Source organism: Anomaloglossus baeobatrachus, chromosome 8 (assembly GCF_048569485.1).
Source record: "Anomaloglossus baeobatrachus isolate aAnoBae1 chromosome 8, aAnoBae1.hap1, whole genome shotgun sequence".
Classification (NCBI taxonomy): Eukaryota; Metazoa; Chordata; class Amphibia; order Anura; family Aromobatidae; genus Anomaloglossus; species Anomaloglossus baeobatrachus.
This window is the reverse complement of record NC_134360.1, coordinates 253706296-253733900: the sequence shown is the minus strand read 5'-3', so window position 1 is coordinate 253733900 and position 27605 is coordinate 253706296. Positions and strand designations below refer to the sequence as shown.

General features: G+C 44.6%; 1 protein-coding gene across 1 annotated transcript in view; it reads left to right on the top strand.

The window, feature by feature from the left end:
* Positions 1-27605, top strand: part of FAF1 (Fas associated factor 1) — a 330141-nt gene that overhangs the window by 109705 nt on the left and 192831 nt on the right. The window contains exon 8 of the mRNA XM_075320555.1: positions 25794-25880. Within this exon, the coding sequence (XP_075176670.1) occupies positions 25794-25880 (87 nt within the window). The remainder of the gene's footprint in view (positions 1-25793; positions 25881-27605) is intronic.

Genomic DNA, 27605 nt, shown 5'->3' with positions numbered 1-27605 from the left:
AGTGGACACAATTGTGAAGTTGAACGAAATTTATTGCTTATTTTAAACTTTTTTAAAAAAGTAAAAAACTGAAAATTGTGGGTGCAATATTATTCATCCCCTTTGAGTTAATACTTTGTAGCGCCCCCTTTTGCTGTGATTACAGCACAAGTCTCTTGGGGTATGTGTCTATCAGTTTTGCACATGGAGAGGCTGAAATTCTCGCCCATTCTTCCTTTGTAAACAGCTGGAGCTGAGTGAGGTTGGAGGGAGGCGTGTGTGAACAGCAGTTTTCAGCTCTTTCCACAGATTCTCGATTGGATTCAGGTCTGGGCTGTGACTTGGCCATTGTAACACCTGGATATGTTTATTTGTGAACCATTCCATTGTAGATTTTGCTTCATGTTTTGATCATTGTCTTGTTGGGAGACAAATCTCCGTCCCAGTCTCAGGTCTTTTGCAGACTCCAACAGGTTTTCTTCAATAATGGTCCTGTAAAGCAGGCCCAAACCATGATGCTGCCACCACCATGTTTGACAGTGGGGATGGTGTGTTCAGGGTGATGAGCTTTGTTGCTTTTACGGCAAACATATCGTTTGACATTGTGCCCAAATAGTGTGATTTTGGTTTCCTCTGAGCAGAGCACCTTCCTCCACATGTTCGGTGTCTCCAGGTGGCTTGTGGCAAACTTTAAATGACACTTTTTATAAATATCTTTGAGAAATGGCTTTCTTCTTGCCACTCTTCCATAAAGGCCAGATTTGTGCAGTGACTGATTGTTGTGCTATGGACAGACTCTCCCACCTCAGCTGTAGATCTCTGCAGATCATCCAGAGTGATCATGGGCCTCTTGGCTGCATCTCTGATCAGTCTTCTCCTTGTTTGAGATGAAAGTTTGCATGGACGGCCGGGTCTTGGTAGATTTGCAGTGGTATGATACTCCTTCCATTTCAATATGATTGCTTGCACAATGCTTCTTAGGATGTTTAAAGTTGTGGAAATCTTTTTGTAACCAAATCCGGCTTTAGGCCATGTGCGCACTTACCGGATTTTGCCGCGGATTTTTCGCGGATTTGCTGCATGTTTCGCTGCAGAAAATGTTCATAACATCTCTGCAGTGAATCACCAGCAAATCCTATGGAGAAAAAAAATCCTGTGCGCACTAGGCGGAATTTGACAGCTGCATGTTTTGCTGTGGGAATCCCGCAGCAAAAACAAGTGCATGTCACTTCTTTTCCGCACATCGCTGCGGGATTTCACTCCATTGACTCTAATGTTAATCATGAAATCCCGCAGGGAATAACGCAGGTAGCAAATTCTGTGCGGTTCACTGCGTTTTCCTGCGTTATTCCCTGCAGTATTTCGCGGTTTACCTCCGGTAATGTGCATCGCTTGTCTGCGGTTTTGCAGGGAAGTGATGTCATTACAGGAAGAGGAAGCCGTGCAGAGAGTAAACACACACACATCAGACACACACACATCACAGACATAGAACACACACACATCACAGACACAGAACACAGACACATAGAACACACATAGAAAGAAAACTGAAATATAGAAAACAAAGAACGTGGGCTCCGCTGCATATTCACCGTCCAGCCGAGGTAAGCACACAGCGGCGGCCCGGTATTCTCAGGCTGGGGAGGGAGAGGGGCAGGGTTAATGTCCCCCCGCCTCACTCCCCCTCCGGCAGCCGAGAATATCAGCCGCAGCTGCCCCGGGACTGTCGCATGCATTATGCGGCAGCACCGGGAGTGTCCTCGGCTCTTCCTGCCGCCGTGTAGCAGTGGCGGTCAGGGTAATAAGGGGTTAATGGTGGTGGATCACCGCCATTAACTCCAGGCTTGATCATGGCAGCGTCTATGTGACAGCTGACATGATCAACCCGTAAGTAAAGTGAAAAAAACACAGACACTGAAAAATCCTTTATTTTAAATAAAACCAACAAGCCTCGTTAACCCTTTTATTAACCCCTCCCGCACCAAAGCTCCGGCGTAATCCACAGCTCCGGCATAATCCACAGGTCCTGCGCTGCTGACATCCAGCCGCGATGTGTCACAGACACAGCGCTGAATGAATGCAGCAGACAGCAGAGGTAACCACAGGGCATTTCCCACGGCCGGTAATGTGAACTCACTGCCGACCGTGGGAAATGCAGCGATCTGTCCTCTATCTATCCCTCTATCTATCTATCTATCTATCTATCCCTCTGTCTGTCTATCTATCAATCTATCTATCCCTCTATCTGTCCTCTATCTATCTATCTATCTATTCTTCTGTCTATCTACTATCTCAGAATTAAATGACTTTTTTTTTTTTTTTGTTTTCAATGTGCTTTATTGCATTGAATGCAATAAAGCACATCCCAACCCGCACGCAGCAAAACCGCGGCAATACCGCGGTCAAACCGCGGCAAACCGCATGCGGTTTTCGGGTGCGGTTTCCCGCGGTTTTTTACCGCGGGTGCGTTAATCTTTGAGAGCATGCGGAATTTTCTCAAGAAAATTCCATTTCCCAGTGTGCACATTAAACTTCTCCACAACAGTATCACGGACCTGCCTGTTGTGTTCCTTGGTCTTCATGATGCTCTCTGTGCTTTACACAGAACCCTGAGACTATCACAGAGCAGGGGCATTTATACAGAGACTTGATTACACACAGGGGCTTATATTTATCATCATCAGTCATTTAGGACAACATTGGATCATTCAGAGATCCTCAATCAACTTCTGGAGTGAGTTTGCTGCACTGAAAGTAAAGGGGATGAATAATATTTCACACACCAATTTTCAGTTATTTATATTTTAAAAAAGTTTAAAATAAGTAATAAATTTCGTTCAGCTTCACAATTGTGTCACTTGTTGTTGATTCTTCACCAGAACATTAACATTTTTATCTTTGTTTGAAGCCTGAAATGTGGGAAAAGGTTGAAAAATTCAAGGGGGCTGAATACTTTCGCAAGGCACTGCATGTGAAATAATAATCGCAGTGTCAGAGCACTTTTAGGCTCGAGCAGCGCATTTACTGGAATAATAACATAAATAATTTTAAAATTGTTGTAACCTATAAGGCCAGCAGACACAGTTTGTAAATGAGAATGTGTCCCGAGGCATCAAGACCGTTCTTCAGATATGCTTTGTCACTTGAGTCCAAAAAATATAACATTAAAGAGGATCTTTTACAGCATTTTTTAAATTTATACTGAGCACCTCTTCCAATTGGCGCTGCTCCATGAATTCTGGAATGGTTTTTCTTTTACTTCTGTGCCCCTGCGTTCCAAAGTTGTGCCCCCAGGGGATAATGGTGCAAATAATTTTTCCTTCAACCAACTGGGTGTAATGTCACAAATAGAGATGAGGGAACCTGGGGTTCGGTGTTCAATGTTCGTACCAAACACAGAATTTAAAAAACAAACAAAAACAGAGTTCGGGTGCTTTACGTATGCAAACCACTGGCGCGCGGGCATCTCTGTTCTCGGGTGCGCTCTGTGCTCGGGTGCGCTCTGTGCTCGGGTGCGCTCTGTGCTCGGGTGCGCTCTGTGCTCGGGTGCGCTCTGTGCTCGGGTGCGCTCTGTGCTCGGGTGCGCTCTGTGCTCGGGTGCGCTCTGTGCTCGGGTGCGCTCTGTGCTCGGGTGCGCTCTGTGATCGGGTGCGCTCTGTGCTCCGGTGCGCTCGGTGCTCGGGTGTGCTCGGTGCTCGGGTGCTCGGGTGCGCTCGGTGCTCGGGTGCGCTCGGTGCTCGGGTGTGCTCGGTGCTCAGCTCAGTGTGAGCCGGTGGCAGTGTTTGAATGGATCACACTGGGGGCAACAGCAGCGTGATCGCATGTCCCAGTTATTGACTTACATTGGGGTTCAGGTCAAATTCAGGTTCCAAACCAAACTTTAAAGTCCAGCTGAACCCGCCAAACTGAACGGTCCTCGGATTCGCTCATCTCTAATCACAAAGCTTTTCTGTGGGCATTTGCGTTTGACGCTGGCCGGTGTAAGTGCGGAGAGAAGCTCTATGGCGTACATCCAGTTGGTTAAATGGAACATTTTGTATTTTTATTACAAAGGGGGCATAATTTCTGAATAGAGGGGCACAGATGGAAAATAAAAACTGTTCTAGAGTTAGTGGAGTCATTTCTATTCATGCATTGTCCATAACCTTATGGTGGACTTCCAGATTATACCGATTGCCCCGTCTTGAGCTCTATTGCGGTTTTGGTATTTTTATCGGTAGGAATAAAATACTCCCATAGTGTCAGCGTGCAACATTCCTTTATACGGATGGAATGTGATTGGAGTTGGGGTCTTCACGATATTTTTCCCCTCCCGTTGGCCCACTACCGATGGAAGCACTTGACCTGATGCTTTGTGATGTATTTTTGATTGCAGTCTGATGATGTAGGATTTTCCTTTAGTGCCAAAAAAAATCATTAAAAACCTCTAGTAAATATTTTGCCCCACTGATAAGACGAGTAACCGGTGCCCAACTACACACGTCCTTCAGTTGCAGCTTTGTGCAATTAGCCATGTCCTGTAATTGTACTGTTTAGACAAAGGAGCCCCCGAGGGTCATTATTTTGGCTTCACTTGATACTTTTTATTTTTTTCCACATGAAAACCGAGCAGAGATTAGATCAGGGGCACAATCTTCAGCGTTTTAAGGAATTTTTGTTCACAAAGTTAAAATTTCAATGGCAGATATTGATCCTGATGAAACCTGAAAAACCTCCCAAAACATTAGTAACTGGATTTTATTTTTTAGATAATTTCTATAAATCTTGTTTGGGTATAAATATTATTTTTCGTTGTCCTTTTATACTGTTTGCAGCTGTTATTGATATATGCTGTTAGGCATGCTAGAGTTATACTGCTCTCATGACTTTTTGTGAGAGGTCGACTTTTCTTCTATTTTATTCCCTTAAAGGGTGCTTTACACACTACGACAACGCTAGCGATCTCATTAGCGATGTAACACGCGAGATCGCACTTGCGATCTGCAGAGATAACAAGTGCGATCTTGATTTTAAAGCATAACCTATGTGCGATCTCGGCAGATCGCAAGTGCGATCTCGCATGTTACATCGCTAATGAGATCGCTAGCGTTGTCGTAGTGTGTAAAGCACCCTTTAGTCACTTTTTACAGCTTGTGTTTATGGTCTGATTTGCCCCGTTGATTATTTTAGATAGCTTTAATCAACTGGGCAAATAAAACCATAAACATGCTGTTAGATTGCATTGCAAAAAATTGTAGAAAAGAATAGTGCTTTTTTCCCTAATCCTTGGACAAACCTTTAACCCCATAACCACCTTACAAGTTTCCGTTTTTGTGCTTTTGTTTTTTTTCCTCCCCTTCTTGCAAGACCCATAACTTTTTTATTTTTCCATCAATATTGCCATATGAGGGCTTGCTCATGCTCATCCTTTTCTCCTCTGGTGTCACGCTCTGTACCCCTTTCTCCTCTGGGCTCATGCTCACTGCTTTCTCTTTTGGGCTCATGCTCACCCCTTTCTCTTCTGGACCCATGCTCACCCCTTTCTCTTCTGGACTCATGCTCACCCCTTTCTCTTCTTGGCTCAGGCTCACCCCTTTCTCTTCTTGGCTCAGGCTCACCCCTTTCTCTTCTTGGCTCATGCTCACCCCTTTCTCTTCTTGGCTCATGCTCACCCCTTTCTCTTCTTGGCTCATGCTCACCCCTTTCTCTTCTGGACCCATGCTCACCCCTTTCTCTTCTGGACCCATGCTCACCCCTTTCTCTTCTTGGCTCATGCTCACCCCTTTCTCTTCTTGGCTCATGCTCACCCCTTTCTCTTCTTGGCTCATGCTCACCCCTTTCTCTTCTTGGCTCAGGCTCACCCCTTTCTCTTCTTGGCTCAGGCTCACCCCTTTCTCTTCTTGGCTCATGCTCACCCCTTTCTCTTCTGGACTCATGCTCACCCCTTTCTCTTCTTGGCTCAGGCTCACCCCTTTCTCTTCTTGGCTCAGGCTCACCCCTTTCTCTTCTTGGCTCAGGCTCACCCCTTTCTCTTGGCTCAGGCTCACCCCTTTCTCTTCTTGGCTCAGGCTCACCCCTTTCTCTTCTTGGCTCATGCTCACCCCTTTCTCTTCTTGGCTCATGCTCACCCCTTTCTCTTCTTGGCTCATGCTCACCCCTTTCTCTTCTGGACCCATGCTCACCCCTTTCTCTTCTTGGCTCATGCTCACCCCTTTCTCTTCTTGGCTCAGGCTCACCCCTTTCTCTTCTTGGCTCAGGCTCACCCCTTTCTCTTCTTGGCTCAGGCTCACCCCTTTCTCTTCTTGGCTCAGGCTCACCCCTTTCTCTTCTTGGCTCAGGCTCACCCCTTTCTCTTCTTGGCTCAGGCTCACCCCTTTCTCTTCTTGGCTCAGGCTCACCCCTTTCTCTTCTTGGCTCAGGCTCACCCCTTTCTCTTCTTGGCTCATGCTCACCCCTTTCTCTTCTTGGCTCATGCTCACCCCTTTCTCTTCTGGACCCATGCTCACCCCTTTCTCTTCTTGGCTCATGCTCACCCCTTTCTCTTCTTGGCTCATGCTCACCCCTTTCTCTTCTGGACCCATGCTCACCCCTTTCTCTTCTTGGCTCATGCTCACCCCTTTCTCTTCTTGGCTCAGGCTCACCCCTTTCTCTTCTTGGCTCAGGCTCACCCCTTTCTCTTCTTGGCTCAGGCTCACCCCTTTCTCTTCTTGGCTCAGGCTCACCCCTTTCTCTTCTTGGCTCAGGCTCACCCCTTTCTCTTCTTGGCTCAGGCTCACCCCTTTCTCTTCTTGGCTCAGGCTCACCCCTTTCTCTTCTTGGCTCATGCTCACCCCTTTCTCTTCTTGGCTCATGCTCATCCCTTTGTATTCTGTGCTCATGCATTTTATAATGTTCCTCTTGTTAGAATCGAGCCATATGTTGGCTATAGTGATGAGCGAGCGTGCTCTCCACTGCTCTTTACTTGATCGAGCATTGGGAAGCTCTGACGCGACTCGAGAACCCGGGTATAATATAAGTTAATGGGAAACTCGAGCATTTTTAAACTCGCATGCTCGTTCATCACTAGTGGGCAGTAATCATGAAATCTGGTAAATATTTGCCCACTAGGGGCTTCTACATTTTACAACATTGTTTTTATCTGTTTTTTTAAACAATAAAGTTTTGTATTTTTCCATGATTTTTTGGTTTGTACTCCATGTCCTCCTTTAATCATTAACCCCCGGAGTTTTTGTAGCCTCTTTTTGTCATAATTTATTGCCTTATATACATGGCCTAAATTTGTGTGAGCCATGTTTGTATGGAATTTCGTTTTGCCCGTTTTCCAACGCTCGCCTGTAGGGCAGATCCATCGTGTTTCTTTTTGTGGCCATTTCATGCTGACACTTGAGTCTGGGAAAAAGAGTCCAAGATCCGATCGATCATTGCCAAATCCCAGGTGAGAGCATTGTCCTCCTCACCAGGTGCTCATTAATGCTGTCCTGACCGTGTGGCCCTTCAGCAGGTCCTAATGATAGGTTAGAAAACCACTGGATTAGCGAGTAATGGGGTGATGCCGAGGAATGACGAGGCTGAGACACGGCCAGATCTCGCTTCCCACCACAAGGACAAGACAAAGGCCGGTAACCGGTCCAGAATGACAACTTCTCAAGTAATTGTGCATTTCTCAGGGCTGGTATTAAGGTTCTGGAAGAAGATGACAGTGCCTTGCTGTCCGCAGCATTCCTCGGGGGCTACCTTACTTGCTGAAGTTTCCGTATTTCTTTAATTAACATGTAATTAATCAGCTTAAGGTTTAGCAGTACCAGTAGCAACCCCGGCTAATTACCTGCTTGCTAATTAAAGAAATCCTTACGGTTGGAACAGTTTGCGGTGGAGGGCTGGTTTGGCAATCTTTGTAGCGAGCAGGATCTTAAGATTGAGGCTAAAAACTGATTATTTGTTATTAATTATCAGTTTTGGTCAACTTTACTAAAGATTTATGTTGTTCTGCCTTTTTTTTGGTATTGGATGCCAAACTGGACATGACTGTAACTAACCCATTGGTACAGTGCCTTGAAAAAGTATTCATGCCCCGTGAACTTTTCCCACTTTTTTTACCCACAAAATAAGTATATTTTATTGGGATTTTGTGCCGTAGAAGAGCACAATGTAGCAAGTATTTGTGACTTGTAAATCAATCTAATGATACATGGTTTTATAAATATCTGAAAATTGTGACCTGTAATTGTTCACCCCCCAAGTCAATATTTTGTAAGCCCACCTTTCACTGTGATTACTGCTGCACTTCTTTGGGGTTTGGGATATGTCTTTACCAGCTTTGCACATCTACAGGTGAAATTTTTGCCCCTTCTTTGGACGCTCGCTCTAGCTCAGTGAAATCGGATGGAGAACATCTGTGATCATCAGTTTTCATGTCTTGCCGCAGAGACTCAATGGACCAGTCAAACACACGAATATGCTCTGATCTAAAGCTGTATCTCTGGCTGGATCTTTGGGGTCTTTGTCCTGCTGGAAGGTGAACCTACTGGGGCGTAGGTTCACCTCAAGTCTTTTGAAGCCTCTAACAGGGTTTCCTCAAGGACTGTATTTAGCTCCATCCATCTTCTCATCAACTCTGACCAGCTTCCCTGCCTCTGCTGAAGAAAAGCCTCCCCACAGTAGGTTGTGGCCACCACCATGTGTGACTGTGGGGATGGTGGTTTCAGGGTTATTTGCAGTGTTAGCTTTCTGGGAAACATAGAATTTTTATTTAGCCTAAAAAGTTCTACCTCAGTCTCATCCCATCTGACCAGTACGCCTTTCACATGCTCGCTGTGTCCCCTACATGGCTTTTTGCAAACTGCATAAAGGATTTCTTATGGCTTGCTGTCAAAAATGTCTTTCTTTTTGCCATTCTTCCATAAGTGCTAGATTTGTGGAGTATATGACTCTCTACTTCTCCAAATTATAGATGAGCAAATCTGAAGTTCGATGTCAATTTTTTGTGTTTATGCAGCATTTTTTGTACTCTTTAAATTTAATTAATGTCATAAAAAAAAGCATGTAATGTACTCCACCTTTTTCCTGCCAGTACAATGTGTTTTTTTTATGTCTTAATATGCTGGAAAATGCACTGTGTGAACATGCCCTGACTGTCAAAATCCATGCCATAAACTTGAACCGAAAGAGACAAAACCTCAGCTCACTCCACAACCCCCTGCAGATTTAGCAGTTTTACGCATTCGGAATAACTTGGCATTGTGACATTTGGACTGTAGATCAGCCTGGAAGTGTGAAATGCAGCAAAAAAGAATGTTATTTCTTTTTTTATTTATTTTTTTTAAATTGTGAAAAGTTTATTCAGAGGGTCATTTATTATTCAACCCCTCAAACCACCAGAATTCTGTTTGGTTCCCCTAAAGTATTAAGAAGTATTTCAGGCACAAAGTACAATGAGCTTCACATGTTTGGATTAATTATCTCTTTTTTCCAGCCTTTTCTGACTAATTAAGACCCTCCCCAAACTTGTGAACAGCACTCATACATGGTTAACATGGGAAAGACAAAGGAGCGTTCCAAGACCATCAGAGACAAGATCGTGGCGGGTCACAAGGCTGGCAAGGGGTACAAAACCCTTTCCAAGGAGTTGGGCCTACCTGTCTCCACTGTTGGGAGCATCATCCGGAAGTGGAAGGCTTATGGAACTACTCTTAGCCTTCCACGGCCTGGACAGCCTTTGAAAGTTTCCACCCGTGCCGAGGCCAGGCTTGTCCGAAGAGTCAAGGCTAACCCAAGGACAACAAGGAAGGAGCTCCGGGAAGATCTCATGGCAGTGGGGACATTGGTTTCAGTCAATACCATAAGTAACGTACTCCACCGCAATGGTCTCCGTTCCAGACGAGCCCGTAAGGTACCTTTTACTTTCAAAGCGTCATGTCAAGGCTCGTCTACAGTTTGCTCATGATCACTTGGGGGACTCTGAGACAGACTGGTTCAAGGTTCTCTGGTCTGATGAGACAAAAGATCAAGATCTTTGGTGCCAACCACACACGTGACGTTTGGAGACTGGATGGCACTGCATACGACCCCAAGAATACCATCCCTACAGTCAAGCATGGTGGTGGCAGCATCATGCTGTGGGGCTGTTTCTCAGCCAAGGGGCCTGGCCATCTGGTCCGCATCCATGGGAAGATGGATAGCACGGCCTACCTGGAGATTTTGGCCAAGAACCTCCGCTCCTCCATCAAGGATCTTAAGATGGGTCGTCATTTCATCTTCCAACAAGACAACGACCCAAAGCACACAGCCAAGAAAACCAAGGCCTGGTTCAAGAGGAAAAAAATCAAGGTGTTGCAGTGGCCTAGTCAGTCTCCTGACCTTAACCCAATTGAAAACTTGTGGAAGGAGCTCAAGATTAAAGTCCACATGAGACACCCAAAGAACCTAGATAACTTGGAGAAGATCTGCATGGAGGAGTGGGCCAAGATAACTCCAGAGACCTGTGCCGGCCTGATCAGGTCTTATAAAAGACGATTATTAGCTGTAATTGCAAACAAGGGTTATTCCACAAAATATTACACCTAGGGGTTGAATAATAATTGACCCACACTTTTATGTAGAAAATTTATTAAAATTTAACTGAGCAACATAACTTGTTGGTTTGTAAGATTTATGCATCTGTTAATAAATCCTGCTCTTGTTTGAAGTTTGCAGGCTCTAACTTATTTGCATCTTATCAAACCTGCTAAATCTGCAGGGGGTTGAAGACTACTTGTAGGCACTGTGTATATATATATATTTCTTTTTTTTTTTTATACAGTTTAAATAAAAAAAATATTGGACAGGGTGGAAAATTTCTCTCGGCAGATTGTCATCCTTGTCACACTTATCAGGATAATTGGGCTGAGAATTTTTCACTTTTATGTGACGATCATTCCAGCAATACTAACATCTGTGCATGTATGTCATCTAACAGCAAGTGTCCTGATGTTCCAGAAATGGCACAATATCAGAATATGGAAAACAAGAGAATTTTTTGCATCTCATTGAATCTTAAAGGGATTCTGTTATCACAAAATGACTGTTCAAGCTTAGTACAGGGGCTCGATGCACCATGCCATGGCTAACAGTTCAGCTCACCCTCCCTCCTGCTTATTTTCCATCTATCTCTGCCTGTCTCTGGCTCTAAAAAGCCACAGCTGTCAACCAAAAAGAGGGGAGGTGAAAATAGACAGAAAGCAAGTAGGTAGGAAGGTGCACCTAAAGGGACTCCGTCACCAGGTTTTTGCTCCTCCATCTGAGAGCAGCATAATGTAGGGGCAGAGACCCTGATTCCAGCGATGTCACTTAGCTGCATGCTATCATTTTGATAAAAGTACTGTTTTCTCTGCTACAGAGCTCATGAATATGCTGGACTACCTGCAGCACGCCAAGTAGTCCTGTAATGATAATCTACTGCTGATCAATCAGTGATTTTTATAAAAGCTACACTAAGCAGCCCAGTAAGTGACACATCGCTGGAATAAGGGTCTTTTATCCATCATGGTGCTCTCAGGTTAGGTGGCAAAAACATGGTGACAGTCCCTTTAAATGATTGGCTCCGCCATGATGCACCGAGTGCTTGTACTTGGCTAAAACAGTCATTCTATCCCTTTAAAGGGAATCTGCCACCAGGTTTTTGCCACCTAATCTGAGAGCAGCATAATGTAGAGACAAATATCCTGATTCCAGCGATGTGTCACTTACTGGGCTGCATAGTGCAGTTTTGATAAAATCACTGTTTAATCACCAGCAAATTATCATTACAGGACTACTTGTCATGCTACAGGTAGTCCAGCAGATTCATGAGCTCTGTATAACTGCCAGATTTACAACAGAGAAAACAGTGATTTTATCAAAATGACAGCAGACAGCTCAGTAAGTGACACATCGCTGGTAGTCTATCGCTAGTGTTACTCCGTGTGACGGGTCATTGCAGACCCAATTAACTTTATTACTTGTAGACAGTTTTATAAAAAAAACAAAACAAATGAAAAACCCCCTTATTTTCCCATTATTATTACCTTTTGTAAAAACAAAACACCCCTTAGTAGTTAATTTGATAGTGATAGACTTTGATGGTGCAAGGTGATTACTGATATTACCGTCACTAATTAGCATGCGCTCTGCATCATGTCAACCTGCGCTAATGGTTTTCATCAATAATGTCTTTAAATAACCATTTCCTTGTGAGAGCGTCGTCGCATTGGCCTAGTCAGATAGTCCCGCACCCCTCCCCCGCTCGTTCTCCGGCAGACCAGATAGTTTAGCCCCTTTTGTCCTGGGTGAATGACGCCCTGTGATATCTGGGCAGGTTTCTCCAATTCCTGCGCAGCAGCAAGGCCTCTTCCAACTTCTTTCACTCTGACCAATCGGCCATAGAGCGTGAATTTGCAGCTTTGCACTTCAGATCCTCCGATAAATCATACAGCCGGACTCTGGCACCGAGACGCGAGCTGCAATTAAAACAAAACAAGCCGAGGTCGCAGCAAGTTAGAGAGTTTACACCGAGTTCCTGCGCTCCGAGCCTCCCCCGAATCATTGCAGCTCAGGAGTTGGAAAAGATCACTTTTGAGAAAAGGAAAAAAAAATGGCAATTCTGTCCTTTTTCGGGCTTGTTTGAAGGTTGGGGAGCGCAGCGACCACTTGGGGGCAGTGAAAGGCCGGATATACCAGTCACTGCCTCCCACAATCCACTTACAGGCTCCGCTTTGTTTTTTTCTTTCTTTTTTTTTTGTTTTCTTTTTGTTGTTCAGTGAATTACTGAAATATTTTAATTCAGATATTGTTTCATTAAAATTGTGACATTTTTTCGTCGGTGGTTGAATCTCTCACTACACCGTGACTTTTTAACTCAATGATTTCCTTTGATTCCAGATTTCAAAAAGTTTCAAGCTTTTGTGCGTAAAGTCTGGAGCGCTATTCACACCTTCCATCAATTTTTAGGCCACGTTCACACTTTTTTTTGTTTTTACATTGCTTCATTAGTTGTTTGGGCTGGTAAAGGGTTATTCCAGCGCTCCTGTAGGAGTGAGCAGTACCATTGATTTTACATCTATAGAGGAGCTTAGTGTTTGGCTGCAGCGTTGTCACTGCTGCACCCAGAGACCCAGGCAGTGGCGGAGACAAAGCACTGCGCCAGTAAAGTTCATTTTTTGAAGTTTTTTTTTAAAATTTTTACACTTAAGCTAAAGTTCTTAAAATGAGTTTCTGTCGCTGCGTATTTTCACGGCACAAAAGACTCCACCGCAGCGTCTTCAGGCGCGTGCCCACGATCAGTATTCACAGCATTTTGGACGCAGCATGTTTCAGCTTGTCCCAAAACGCTGTATTGTACAGTATAAGCACAGGGGATGGGATTTCTAGAAATCTCATGCCCACTTTCTGCATACTGCCTGCAGCGTAAACTGACCTGCGGTGCGGCTTTTTGAGCCACAGCGGGTCAATTCTTTGTTGTGGATTCCCATGCGTCCTCCGCAGGAAGAACAGAAGAGAGAGACCGCACTGAACCCTGATCGTGCGCATGGGCAGCTGCATTCTCCTGCGGAGGAGACTCGCAGCCCCGCGGGTCAGGACCCGCCACGTACCCGGACGTAGCCGGTCTCGATCGTGGGCACTTACCATTACAGTTCCAGCAAAGTGGATGGAATTTATAGAAAACTCATGCTGGCTTTACACAGCATAAAATGACCTGCGTTGCTTTTTTTTGTTTTGTTTTGTTTTTAAAAATTCACAATATTTTGTTTTTTCTAACGTGTACGCTGAGTTTTATATGCAGATTTTCTCCATAGATTTGCAGTACATACGGAAAATCTGCTTCCAAAAAGTAAGGTATATGCATCTTAAGTACAGTTGCAGAAACGCCCTCAATCAAGTTTTGGTATTGCCAAATACCAGGATGAGTCAAAAATTAAAGAGGCTTTATTTAAAACATGACATATCCAAGAAAAAAAACAAAAAATGCAATGAAAGAGTGTGTAAAAAAAAAATAAAGAAAAAAAATATATATATTTATATAAAAAAAAACTTGCACGTACCTAAACCTCAAAAGCTTACCAAATCCTATGGACAAAAGTTGGCTGACAGCGGATAGCCCCTCAAATGCTGGCAGTTTGTAAGCACAGATCAGCAGGCAGAGCATCCATGCTGGATTGGCAGGGGTGATTTTTGGATCACTTGCATGCAGACAAGCCCTTTAAAATTTGGTTAGAAAAGTAGTAGAAAATGTAATCAAAGAAAAAAATAAATAGATTGAAAAAAAAAAAGCCTAGTGATTTCTGCAGCACATCTTTACTTCCAGGACAAGGAGACACTGGTTTGGCTAATGGGTCATGTTGGAAGGCATATTGTTAGATATTGACTTAGGCGGGCTTTACACGTTGCGACATCGGTAACGATATATCGTTGGGGTCACATCGTTAGTGACGCACATCCGGCGCCGTTAGTGACATCACAGCGTGTAAACCCTAGGAGCAACGATCACCAATCGCAAAAACGTGAAAAATCGTTGATCGGTGACACGTCGCTCCATTCCATAATGTCGTTGCTGCTGCTGGTACGATGTTGTTTGTCGCTCCTGCAGCACCACACATCGCTGTGTGTGAAACCGCAGGAATGATAAACATCTCCTTACCTGTGTCCACCGGCAATGCGGAAGGAAAGAGGTGGGCGGGAGGTTATGTCCCGCTCATTTCCGCCCCTCCGCTTCTATTGGCCGGCCGCTTAGGGACATCGTGGTGACGCTGAACGCACCTCCCCTTTGAGGGAGGGATTGTTCGGCAGTCACCGCGACGTCGATGACAAGGTAAGTGCGTGTGAAGCTGCCATAGCGATAATGTTCGCTATGGCAGCTATCACCGCATATCGCATGTACGACGGGGGCAGGTGCTATCGCGCTCGACATTGCTAGCAATCGCTAGCGATTTCCCAGCGTGTAAAGTAACCCTAAAGAGTAGAGATTTCCAGTGACCGTTGTCCTTCCACCTGGAGGACGGCTACCGTCCATACCCATCTTCCTGAGGAGCTTTGCCTGGGCTATAAGGCTCTCTTTGCCAGTAAGTGATCTTTGCACAGATACATGGATGCTGGCAGTCTACCAAAACAAGGTGCTTGGCTCCTAAAAGTCTACAATAACTTGGCCACCTCTGTCTTTAACAACCTCATCGTTGGCTCTGTGGATAGTACGGTTATGGTACAGTACATTGATCTTGGGTTCAACTTTTGCCCATGGCTTGTATGTTCTCCACTACGTGTAGGTTTCCATTAATATATTAGTATGTATAGAACGTACCATCAAGGACAGCATCTACACATGTTTGCGTGGGTTTTCTCGGGGTTCTCCGGTTAACTCCCACACGCCAAATACAAACTGATAGGGAATGTAGACTTTGAGCCCCAGTGGAAACTGTGATGATGAAGGTGCGGATATACCTTTACAGGTGAAGTTAATGTGACCTTCTCTAAACCTTTGGATGCATACGTCCAACTGTTCAATAGGCAGTGGAATTAATGGCGTTATATACAGTAAGTGAGTAAAATAAATAGACATTGCGTTATCAAAAGGGCGTTAGGACATGTTACTGAAGAGGAACCTCATGATAGAACCCAATCCAAGCTTGCCGGCCAATACCTCAACCACCATCTGTGAAAATAAGAAAAGTAAATAGTTTTACTCTTCTTCACTTTAAACTTATTTTGGATTGTGTCCGTGACCCGGCCAATGTCTACAGCTCTCAATATTCTTCACTTGAATGCATTGAAAAGATGTAAAATGACATTGACCATAAATGTATATACCCAAAGAATGAAGAAAATGTCTACGACGCAGATGAGACTGTAGCCGTGAGGGGCTTTGACTCGAAAGTGGCGTGATTATTACATTTTCTTTTTCTTAAAAAAAAATGTGGGTTAGAGGGAAATTCCTGGTGCTCATGCTGCAGAGAGATACTGTAGGTAGATACTGTCATGTCTCGTCTCATCCAGAAGGTACTGTTGCAGATGAGGAGGTGATGTAATCTTTCTTACAAGCTTCTCGACTCTCGTATTTTCAGTATTGTAACTGGCAGAGTCACATTTATACGTCTATCATGAGTTATACCCAAGGTGCTGTGTTGATACACTAAAGATCAAAGTTGTCCAAACCCACCAATATTAGAAAAATCACCAGACCATCTAAAGTGTATGGGAAGTTTTGACTTTTTCCTAAGAGGTGACGTCTGGGGCGTTAAGGATCAAAAGTTTTAAAGAAGTTATTCAGGCAAAAAAAAAAAAAAAAAGTTATTTGAGGGCTTGTAGCTTTAAGGCTAGTTTCACACTTGGGTTTAACGGCATCCGTTGCATTGCGTTGTGTAACGGATGCAACGGATGCATTGCATATAGTGTGACAACGGATGCAACGGATCGTACAAAATAACGCAATCAGTTATAGTTTTTTTTTTTCTTGACTTTACACATCTGGGCATGCGCAGTTGTGTAAAAACAGTTGCGTTAATGGAATCCGCCACCATAGGCGTCCACTATAAAAACAACGGACGCCAACGGATTCCTGCAGGTTGCGTTTTTTTGACACTCCGCCAAGTGCAATGCGAACAGATGCAATGCAAGGCCATCCGTGGCTATCTGTAGCTAATAGAAGTCTATGAGGAATAAAACTGTTTCCTGCAACAGTTACCGTAATTCCTCAAGGCAGCAGATAGCAATGGATGCCGTTCAACGCATGTGTGAAAGTAGCCTAACCCATAACAAACTACCGTATGTGATACCGGCATCCACTTGGATTTAGTGCAGAACGTTCCCTCGTCTGCAGTGACCTGGGAAGAGGCGACTTCTGCGTGCCACCAGCAGACAAGTCATTAACCGCTGCAGCAAATCATAGGCCACAATGGTGGAACAGCGATGGCTCCTCTTCTGGTGTCTGGTCATGGAGCAGGCACTGGATCCAGGTGGATACCGGTAAGTGGGTATCACTTGGCTTATTTTGTAGAGCTCCAAACTATTTTTGCATGGACAAGCTCTTTAAATTTTTTTTTTGCTCTTTTTTTGTTCTTACACCAAATATAAGCATCTGCCAGATCAGACTGGTGAATGCTTATTCTCCCTATAGAGAACTGTTGACTGCTCGGCCGAGCTGCATGTTGCTGTATATGAGGGAGTTGGAAGTCATGTTGGTAACTTTGACATACAATCGAGATATCTGACGGTTCTGTTCCCCGACTTCTACATAAACTGGAGCACTCCGCTCTGGAGGGAGAAGAGGATCGCGATCGGACCGCTCTGGAGGGAGAAGAGGATCGCGATCAGACCGCTCTGGAGGGAGAAGAGGATCGCGATCAGACCGCTCTGGAGGGAGAAGAGGATCGCAATCAGACCGCTCTGGAGGGAGAAGAGGATCGCGATCAGACCGCTCTGGAGGGAGAAGAGGATCGCGATCAGACCGCTCTGGAGGGAGAAGAGGATCGCGATCAGACCGCTCTGGAGGGAGAAGAGGATCGCGATCAGACCGCTCTAGAGGGAGAAGAGGATCGCGATCAGACCGCTCTGGAGGGAGAAGAGGATCGCGATCAGAATGCTCTGGAGGGAGAAGAGGATCGCGATCAGACCGCTCTGGAGGGAGAAGAGGATCGCGATCACACCACGCTATCATTGGCAATCTCCCCTGAAATCAAAGGACTGGGCATTAAAATTTTAACTTCAACATCATTCTATCCCCCAATGTCATAATTGAGAGGATAGTTGGGAGGCGCCCATATGGATCAGGTGGTCGGCTGAAATCGGTGAGTTTGGCAAACATTTAAGGCATATGGGATCCTTATCTTTAGCCTTGATGTCGATAAACCAAAATTTTTTTTTTTTTTTTTTTTTTATATGTAATCCGATTAGTTTACAGATGTCAGACAGGACTGAACACTTAAGCTTTCCAGACACAATACTTAATAATTTTTCGATTGAGGGCTGTTTTTCTTGACTCTCCCCCATACATAAGAGCGCTCGGGTCAGAATAATATTTGTGATGTCCAAGAATCACCTGGTAATGGATTATTTCCAAAAAGTACTCAGAGTCCGCCAACATAAGCAACAAATAACAGGATGGGTCTACCGCCCGGGCTCGGGGGACTCTGCTCCTTCTTTTGGAGACCCTTGGATGGAAAGATCCCTTTTCTGAGAAGTATCTCTGAGTTTTGAGCTCTTGCTTTCCCCGGAGTTTCTATAGAAATGAGTTTGGAAAGATTGGGTGGGTACGGTCTGTTCTGGACGATGTGATCCACGTTACGACTTTAGTAATTCGAGTGCCGCTTATTGTAGGGGCAATGTTGCCCAAGGTGTTGGCTGTCTACAATAACCGGCGCTGATCTTTCAATGAACCTCGGCCATCTTCAGTGTTTTTGAACCCTCCAGCAAATTGATACATGAAATTCCATCCTTAATGCCGCGCCACCCCCCCGAATCCCGGGACAATAGCATGTTTCTTTAGTAAGTGATAAATGTGAAGCGAGAGCGGGCAGGGCTGGCATCTCCTCAAAACAAACTAGTTATCCCCATGAATTGGTTTCATCAAACATTACCTAAAATGCTGTGTATGGCGGGCTCACCGCGGGGGCCGCCTGTGATAACTGGTGTTCTTTCAGATAAGCTGTTAATCAGGGGTCACTGTGCTAGAATAAGCGCGGAGAATACGCGCTCGCCGGCAAACATGAGCGGATCTTTGATCACTTTTGTGCGGCACATCAGTTTGGCATCGTGCTTTATACCAACACAACACTATAACAAGATGAGGCCTTTCAAGCTCTCGATAGCCCAGGAATGTGATTGAAATCCGGGCCGCTGCCGATAAGTTAATAGAAGAGGCGACCACTGTTCATTTCATAATGGTGCGATTCCCAGCCCAGAGGAATGTGGGGAATCTGCTTCTTGGGGGAGCTTTTTTTAACTCTTACATCCCTGGACTGAGGTTTGAAGGGTGGGCGAAAGGGGTATTACCTTCTCATCCAGTTATGGCATGTTGATAGATAATGCCACCAGTTTAAAGGGAACCTGTCACCAGATCTGTCCCCTATAAGCTGCGGCCACCACCAGTGGGCTCTTATATACTGCGTTCCAGAATACTGTGTATAAGAGCCCAGGCCGCTGTGTAGAACATAGAAATCACTATTATTATACTCACCTAAGGGGGTGCTCCGATCCGAAGGGTGTCGCTGTTCTCCGGTCCGACGCCTCCTGTCTGCAGCGATCGCTGTCCTCCTTCTACCCAGCCCAGTATGGATGACGTGTCCTGCATCATCCGCACATGCCGGCATTGCGGTTGTGCGCAGGCGCACTATAATCTGCAAAGTATTGTAGTGCGCATGTGTGGGTGGTCTTTAACCTTTCCTAGCGCCTGCGCATTACAGTACTGCCCTAAGCAAGGTAGATCAAAGTGCACCTACGCAGGAGCACAATGCCGTCCTGTGTGGATGACGTAGGATGCGTCATGCATGCCGACTTCAGAAGAAGGAGGACAAAGATGGCCGAAAGAGGAGACGCCGGTATCGGAGAACAGACACCCATCTAACCGAGATGCACCGGAGCAACCTCCTAGGTGAGTATTATAAAGTGATTTTTACATTCTACATAGCGGCCTGGGCTCTTATATACAGTATATTAGAATGCTGTATATAAGAGCTCACTGGTGGTGGCCGCAGCTTATAGGGCCCAAGTCTTCTGACAGGTTCCCTTTAAGCAGGTGCTGTATGGATTTTGCTTGTTGTTGAGCATATGGTGGTCTGTACCTGGCAGTATTATTGCACACTATAGCCTTTGTTTGGTGGCTGAAGTTACCCTAGTTTTAGGCCTAAACAGTGGGATACATCGCGGATCACCATTGACTAATGGATGATATATGTCTCTGTGTGACACTCGCTATAGGCATATGTGTAAAGCACCACACCAGTGTTAGTTTTTTCTGCGCTTGAGTGGTTCTTCTAATCCAAGGTCCCTGACCCTAGTTTTATACTTACCTGCCAACGTCTTCACCTTTTTATTGGCACCATTCCGGTCCAGAAGTCAGAGGTATTGGTCACAAGCTCTCAATACAAGTCTATGAGAGCAAGAACGAGGCTCGCATAGATTTGTATTGAAAAATGACCTTCGGCGGGCTCCATGAAACACTGGAAAGATCAGTCAGGTCACAAATTGCAGAAGACCGAAGGGAGCAGCGGTGATTAAAGGTGAAGACAGCGGTGGGTAAGTATAAGATTAGGGTAAGGGACCTTAGAATAAAAACACTACTCCAGCGGTAAAATAAAGAATAACAAAACACCGGCGTGGAAATTAAAGGGAATCTGTCAGCAGTTTTTTTTCTGTCATCTGAGAGCAGCATGATGTACGGGCTGAGACCCTGACTCCAGCGAGTTGTGACTTAATGAGCTATGTTTTTGCTGTGTCGATAAAATTAGTGTTTTATCAGCAGGATATTTTCACTACAGGACTAGGTGTCTCGTGCCTCCTAGTCAACTGCTCTGTGTAACCCCATCCATGCCACTAATTAGCAGCTTTCTGCCTATGCAGAGTGTACAAAGAAAGCTGCCAATCAGTGGTCGTGTGTGATGGGTGAAAGACAGTCATGTGACTTCTGGCCATAAAACGTCACAGCATTTGGCTGCACAAAATGCTCCCTGACTTTCCATTGTTCCTGCTGTCAGTATCATTGGTATAGGCTGCTTTCCTGCTGGATTCATCTCTAACCCTTTTGGACCCAGCAGGAGCTCGCCTTCCACCCAGCTGCTGATCATCAGTATTTCCTTGGTGCTGAAATACCCCTTCCTTCCTTCCTTCCTTTTTTCCTTGGAGTGGTGCTGGTGATATTTTTCAGTTCATTCAAACCTTGGTTGCAAGCAGGTGGCTTGTACTCCTCTGTGGTATCGTTGCTGAAACTTGGCTGAACTTCTGCCTGTGTCATCTGTAGATAAGTAGTTCATGCTTTTCCTCCTTGTGTCTTCCTTTAGTGTTTAGAGGGGTTAACAAAGAGCTCATCCCATCCATTCCCTGTTTAGGGTCCAGCACTAGGGATACCTAGGGTCAGGTATGCGGCTCGGGGCATAGGTGCAGAACCTATCTAGGGTGGTGAGGGACCCCAGGGACCAGCGGTAGGTTGGTCAGGGGGTCACCATCTTCCCTTTCTCTAGACACCTTTTTTGCTGTTCCCTTGGTACTTCCCCGTACCTAACGTGCCATGCAGGGGGGGTTATACACAGCTCAGCATTCTGAGCACTGCTAGATCTGCAGCAGTATAAACAGGGATTGTATGAAAATAACAGCCGGCAGACCAACAAGTGACATCTCTGGAATCAGGGTCTCAACAAAAACCTGCTGGCAGATTCTCTTTAATGTGTATTATTCCTAATCGGTATATTAAATAAATGTGATGTCAAAAGACCCAAACCAGAGTATCCCCGGCTACACCCCTGGAGGCCGGAGGGCCATTATTGTGCAAATCACTTGTGAAGATCTTACAATGCGTTTGTGCCACTTAATAAGATATAAAATATAATGTAGTGTAATCCTGCGCCTCATTAATCCACGTATCGGAAATCCCGCTCCTTAATATTCTCTATACCTTGGTCTTATCGGACGGTCTGGCTGAGATTGCTGTTTGTTAAGCAGAGGCTTCATTAAGAGACTTGTGCTGGATGCAATGAAGTAGGGATTGGTGTTAATCCCCTCTATAGCCCCTGATTGCCCAAAACTAATGAAATAATCACAGATGACCCCGGGGGGCGCTCACAGGTGTTTGTCGGGGTCACAGACCTCGCTGCTATTTCCATTCCTTTTTGTGGATAATGAATGATCGTTGCTCACCGGCTGACATTACACCGACCACAGCACGGATACAGAGGGGGTCATCGTCTCAGACCCCCTGGGAGGAAGACGTAGAGACAGCCATGTCCCCGCCTCCTTACTGGCAAATACAAGGTTTTTCATCCTTGGTGGTCAGGATTATTGGGGATGCGTTCTGTAATTCGAGATTGTATCGCCTCGAAAAAAAAGGATGCTAACAAAGTTATAGGGTCTATTGTATATTTACAAGGATGAAAAACCAGGGATTAAATCAAAATTCTCATTAAAGGGAATCTGTCGGCAGGATTTTGTTATGTAATCTGAGAACAGCATGCTGTAGGGGTTAAAAAACAAAAATCAACTGTGCTTCTCTTATCAGGCTGTTTGCTGTTGTTTACTTAACCTAAAGGCTTTATCACCTAGTGATTGTCATTGCTGGACTACAATGTCACTCTTATAGTAGTCCGGCACGCCCCTTCCTGAGATTGACACCTCACTGTCAACGTACAATCTCCATAGAGAGCCGGGTGTGGGCGGGAGCAGCGCTCTCCGCTCTGCTACATGACTAAATGTAATACCTCGGATCATGTCAGAACCGCTGCACCCAGTAATCTAAGTAGTACATGGTTGGATTCAGAGTCTCTTTGTCTAGATTGTTTTGCTCTCTGAGATGATGGCAAAACCCTGCTGACAGATTCCTTTTAAAGTATTATTATTTGGTTACTGCATAGGTTTGAGCAAAAACAAGAAAAAGTATATTCCGCTCACCTGGTCCTTCAGAAAGCCAGACTTACCGGACGGTGCAAGGACACATTCACAAGGAGTACAGAAAAAATGGTATCCAGCAGCGGAATACGGTAGTATAAAAAATAAATCTTTAATCCATTTAAAAAGACAGGGACGCGTTTCGGAGAAATCCTTATTACTCTGAACTGCGCCCCTGTCTGTCTTTTTAAAGCCCTGTATTTTTAAATGGATTAAATATAGGATTTATTTCTTATACTACCGGATGCCGCTGCTGGATACCTTATTTCTGTACTCCTTGCATAGTTTTGAGCACCATATAGTGGTATTATAAAGGCTATATGTGGCAGTAATATCTGGACATTATTTGACTGCATTACTTAGCTGGTTATGATGAAGAGGCGCACGCCTCGAAACGCGTAAACCGGTGTTTCTGGGGCCAGTTTGCTGTTTTTTCACCTACCATCCGTGTGTGTTTTTTACCATATTTTTCTAATAAAAGAAGTTTAGACTCCGTATGTGCTGGAACAAAGTTTTTCTTCTTAAATATTAAATAAGCAGCATGGCTGTGCATTGTTTAAAGGGATTGCCCGGTGAAAACGCGTGATCACCCACCCAGAGCTTCGTAGAATATAACCGAGCGCTCCCAATAAGGTGGGTAAACAAGATTCATTGTGTAATACTGTAGGTCCAGCGTTTAGGATAAATACGTTTCGGCCATAACGACATATTGACCTTCTTCAGTTCATGTGCTTTTTGATGGTAATATTTTATTGATCAGTGGGGGTCCGACCGCTGGGACCTGCACAGATCAGGAGAACAAAAAACTGTTAGGATGGAGTGACCGATGCTGCTCCATTCTAAGGGGGGGGTAAGGATTCACCCTTCTGACGATCAGTGCGGGTCCAGACCTCCGCCGATCAATGCCATCACTCAACCCCTTTATTGATAAGTAAAGATGAGCGAACCCTCACATGTTCGGGTTTGCCAAGTCCTGTTCAGGACCAACCTTGACCCAACCTTGAGCCTGGACCCCCAAACCCATATGTCTTTGATGACCAGCACTTTAGTGCTATAGAATGATGTTAGTAAGAGCTAGGGGGCTACAAATGTAAGTCAAATGGAGATTAAAGCCAAACAATTATACTTACCCAGTTTCCGCGCAGATTTCTCCAATTTATTAATACCCTAAAAATCCCTGCAGGTCCAACCTAATCCACAACACATTGTCCCATGATGTTTCCGGCTCTGCTACAGCCTGAGGTCGCAGTTCGCAGTCACTTTAGAAAACATGACCGATCACTGCGGCCTGCGGGACACACTGACTGAGCTGCAGCTGTGAGAGCGGTGATGTCAGTGAGTTCACCTGAGGTCACAGCTGTCGGTTCCCATGATACCCCAGCTGTGACCTTAGGTGAACTGACCTGAGGTGAACTCATTGAACTTAATGCTGAATTACCGGATTAAGCTACGTGCACACGTTGAGAAATTTCTGCACCAAATCTGCATTTCCTGGCAGAAAAACGCGTCCATGCACGGACCCCAAACTTAACAATTCATGTTCGCCCATCATTATTGATAAGGTATGGTATCTGGCGCCCAGGGGGGCAGTGGTGGGATGTCCCCATTAACATTTCTTGGTAACCTCTCTGCAGTCTTATTTCAGTCTTATTCGGCTCAGTTTGGATATGAGACTCTGTGATCCCTCAGTAAGGAAGCCGGTCTTGTTCCTTATACATCTAAGAAGGTAAATCCCATAAAGTTACACGCCTGCGTCTGCGATGTTCCCGCACTTTGAATAGGTCTTATCGTTTGTGCGGTGAATGTCCCTCGGCTTTTCTTTCTTCTTCAGGGGTCACGCAGGACCATATTGCTTGACCTTCCTCTATATACATGGACTTCATTGACCTTGCTCTGTAAATACACTGGTCATGCAGGGTCATCCACAGCGGAGGGCAATTAACACGTGTCCACAGCAGCGCCGGCGGGACGGTAATTGTGCGGTCTACCGTAGCGCCACGTGCAGCCACTGCTTCATCACCAAAAGTGATTACTTATATTCTACATATCTATATATTGTCTTTGTTTATATCACTATAATAATTACAAAAATATAATGCTGTAGGGAAATTTATTTTTTAAGCCACTTTTCCAATTTAAGCAAAACAATGTTTATTTAATGTATTATCAAAAAATGTGCAATTTTCTTTCATAAACTTTGTAATTCTTGTATAGTTTTCATTGTGTATGTACAATATATATATAAAAAAATGTATGTACATATATATACAATGTGTGTGTGTGTGTGTATATATATATATATATATATATATATATATATATATATCTATATAATGTGTGTATATATATCTAATATATATATATATATATATATATATATATATATATATATATATATATATATATATATATATATATATATATAAAATGTGTGTGTATATATATCTAATATATATATATATATATATATATATATATATATAAATAAAAGATACTATTTATATACCTCTAATATACATTTATGTATCATACTAAAAATATTATCTATATTTTTAGCACTGGAGTGGTGCTTTAAATCCCCTATCCCCGGTCTCATACCTCGCCCTCCAGCGTCTTCATTTGTTAGGACTGCAGCTCCGGCGATTTGTGACCTGCCTCATGGAGCTCCAGAGCTAACAAATCAATACAACTCTATGGGAGCCTCATTCTGGCTCTTCTAGACTTTTATAGGGAACTTGTGACATAACTTCTGATTTCCGACCAGTCAGTAGTCACAGGCGCAAGATGGCGCCACAGAACAAGAGACGCCAAAAAAAGATGAAAACGCCAAAGGGTGAGTGCAGATAAACAATAGATTTATGTTAACTGAACCCACTAATTTCAGTTAAATCAGAAAACCAACTTACCATGACAGCAGCTCATAGGAGAAAAGAAGGATTGGGCTGTTTGATTTCAACATGCCCAGTCCTTTACTTGTCAGGGGAGGTAAGCCGCTGGCAGAGTTATCTAACAGTGACTTGCTGCTCGTTCCCCGTTCAGAGCACATGCAGGCTCGGGGGATGGGGCGCGCGGAGGAAAAGCTACTGACAAATCAGCAGTTTTACAACAGTTTTTAAAACCTAAAAAACATTAGAATTCCAATTTTTCCATGAAATATTGAGCGAACGCGACCACCCACTGTCCTGCCCCCATGTTCTGTTTCAGTTGTGTGATTTGACTATTTTCATTTTATTCACCAGGTGAAAAGAAACGTGTACGATCTCACCAGTATCCCTGTCCGCCATCAAGTTTGGGAAGGATGGCCTCCATCTGCTCAAAGCGACAGCGTAAGTTTCCCTTTATCTGTATTATAAGTGTGCACGTGAGCGTCATTCCAAGAACCCGGCTGTTCAGATTGGAATCTGTCACCAGGTTTTTGCCACCTAACCTGAGAGTGGCCTAATGTACAGACAGAGACCCTGATTCCAGCAATGTGTCACTTACTGTGCTATTTGCAGTAGTCTTGATACAATCACTGTTTTATCAGCAGAAGATTATCATTAGAGACTAGTAAACCTGGTGCAATTTAGCATGAGGTTTGTATAACCCCACCAGCACCACTGATTGGCATCTTTCTGCCTATGCACATTGTACACAGTTGCCAATCAGTGGTGTGGGTTGAGTTATAGAGCTCAGCATTCATAGAACTGGGAGATTTGCAGGAGATAAAACTTGCAGCAAGCAGTAGTGACACATCGCTGGAATCAGGATCTCTGCCCCTACATTTTACTGCTCTTTTATTAGGTAGCAAAACCTTGTGACCGATACCCTTTAATGCCTATTTTTGGCTAATATTCTGTGAACGACCGTAGGTTACAATTATCAGCTCCTCTGAATCTGCTTGTGATTGCTTTAAAGGGAACTTGTCAGGTCCAATAATCACCCAGAGCCACGAGCAGTTCTGGGTGGATATCGCTAATCCCTGCCTACTAGTCCCTGTATCTAGTATCATAGGTAAAGAGATCTTTAGAGAAAATATTTCTAAAGATCCTTTATGATATGCTAATGAGCGCAGGGACTAGTCACAAGGGCGTTACTTCCTGTGCTCATTCCGCCCTCTTAGCTTTTTGATAACATGCTGTTCAATGTCCATTACCCAGCGTCATCATCAGCAGTGATGCGCGTACCTGTGTCTTTTGCACCGCCTCAGAACGCCGAGCATAGGGTCAGTGCGCATGATCAGAAGTCCTCGGCACTTCCGGTCATCCGCATTACACCAGTCTGAAGCCAGGACGTGTACACCCAGCTTCATAGTGCGCATGACCGGAAGTGAGAGGATCATGCGCACTGAGCAAAATCCAGCATCGGGCACGGTGGCAGCGGAGAGGGGAGCGCGACCATCCTCTGACGCTGCACATTCATTAGCATATAGCACGCCCACAGGGACATGCTTACACAAAAGAGGGCTGACTAGCCAAGGGATCTAATGTTCCTGCAACTAGTCCCTGCACTCATTAGCATATCATAAAGGATCTTTAGAAATACTTTTTCTAAGGATCTCTTTATCTATGCTAGTCTATAAAGGGACTATTAGGCAGGGATTAGCAATATACACCCAGAACTGCTCGTGGTTCTGGCTGCATATTGGACCGGACAGGTTCCCTTTACCGAACGCTTGTTCGTCGGGTGATCAGATCGTTTATCCTGGCAGAAAAATCTATATTATTGGCATCACTAATGAAAACCGGTGATATTCTACCATCCGCGTTTTGCTGAGTGGGGTCCGCGATAGTTCCGCTCCCATCGGTTTTCCTCGGCCTGTGTAAATTGACCAGGAAAGGATCCCGGGTCAACTTACAGATAAATCAATGCACGTTTTAACCAAATTGACCCGTGTAAGGCTAGGTTCACATTTCCGTTGTTTTGCATCAGTCACATGTGTTGCTTAACGCATGTGACTGATGCGTTGTACAACGGATGACAAAGAACAGAATTCATTTTCGGACTCCATTGTATGCGGGGGGCGGAGCGCGAGGGGGCAGATTTCGAGGTGGTTGGAGCCGAACGGGGCC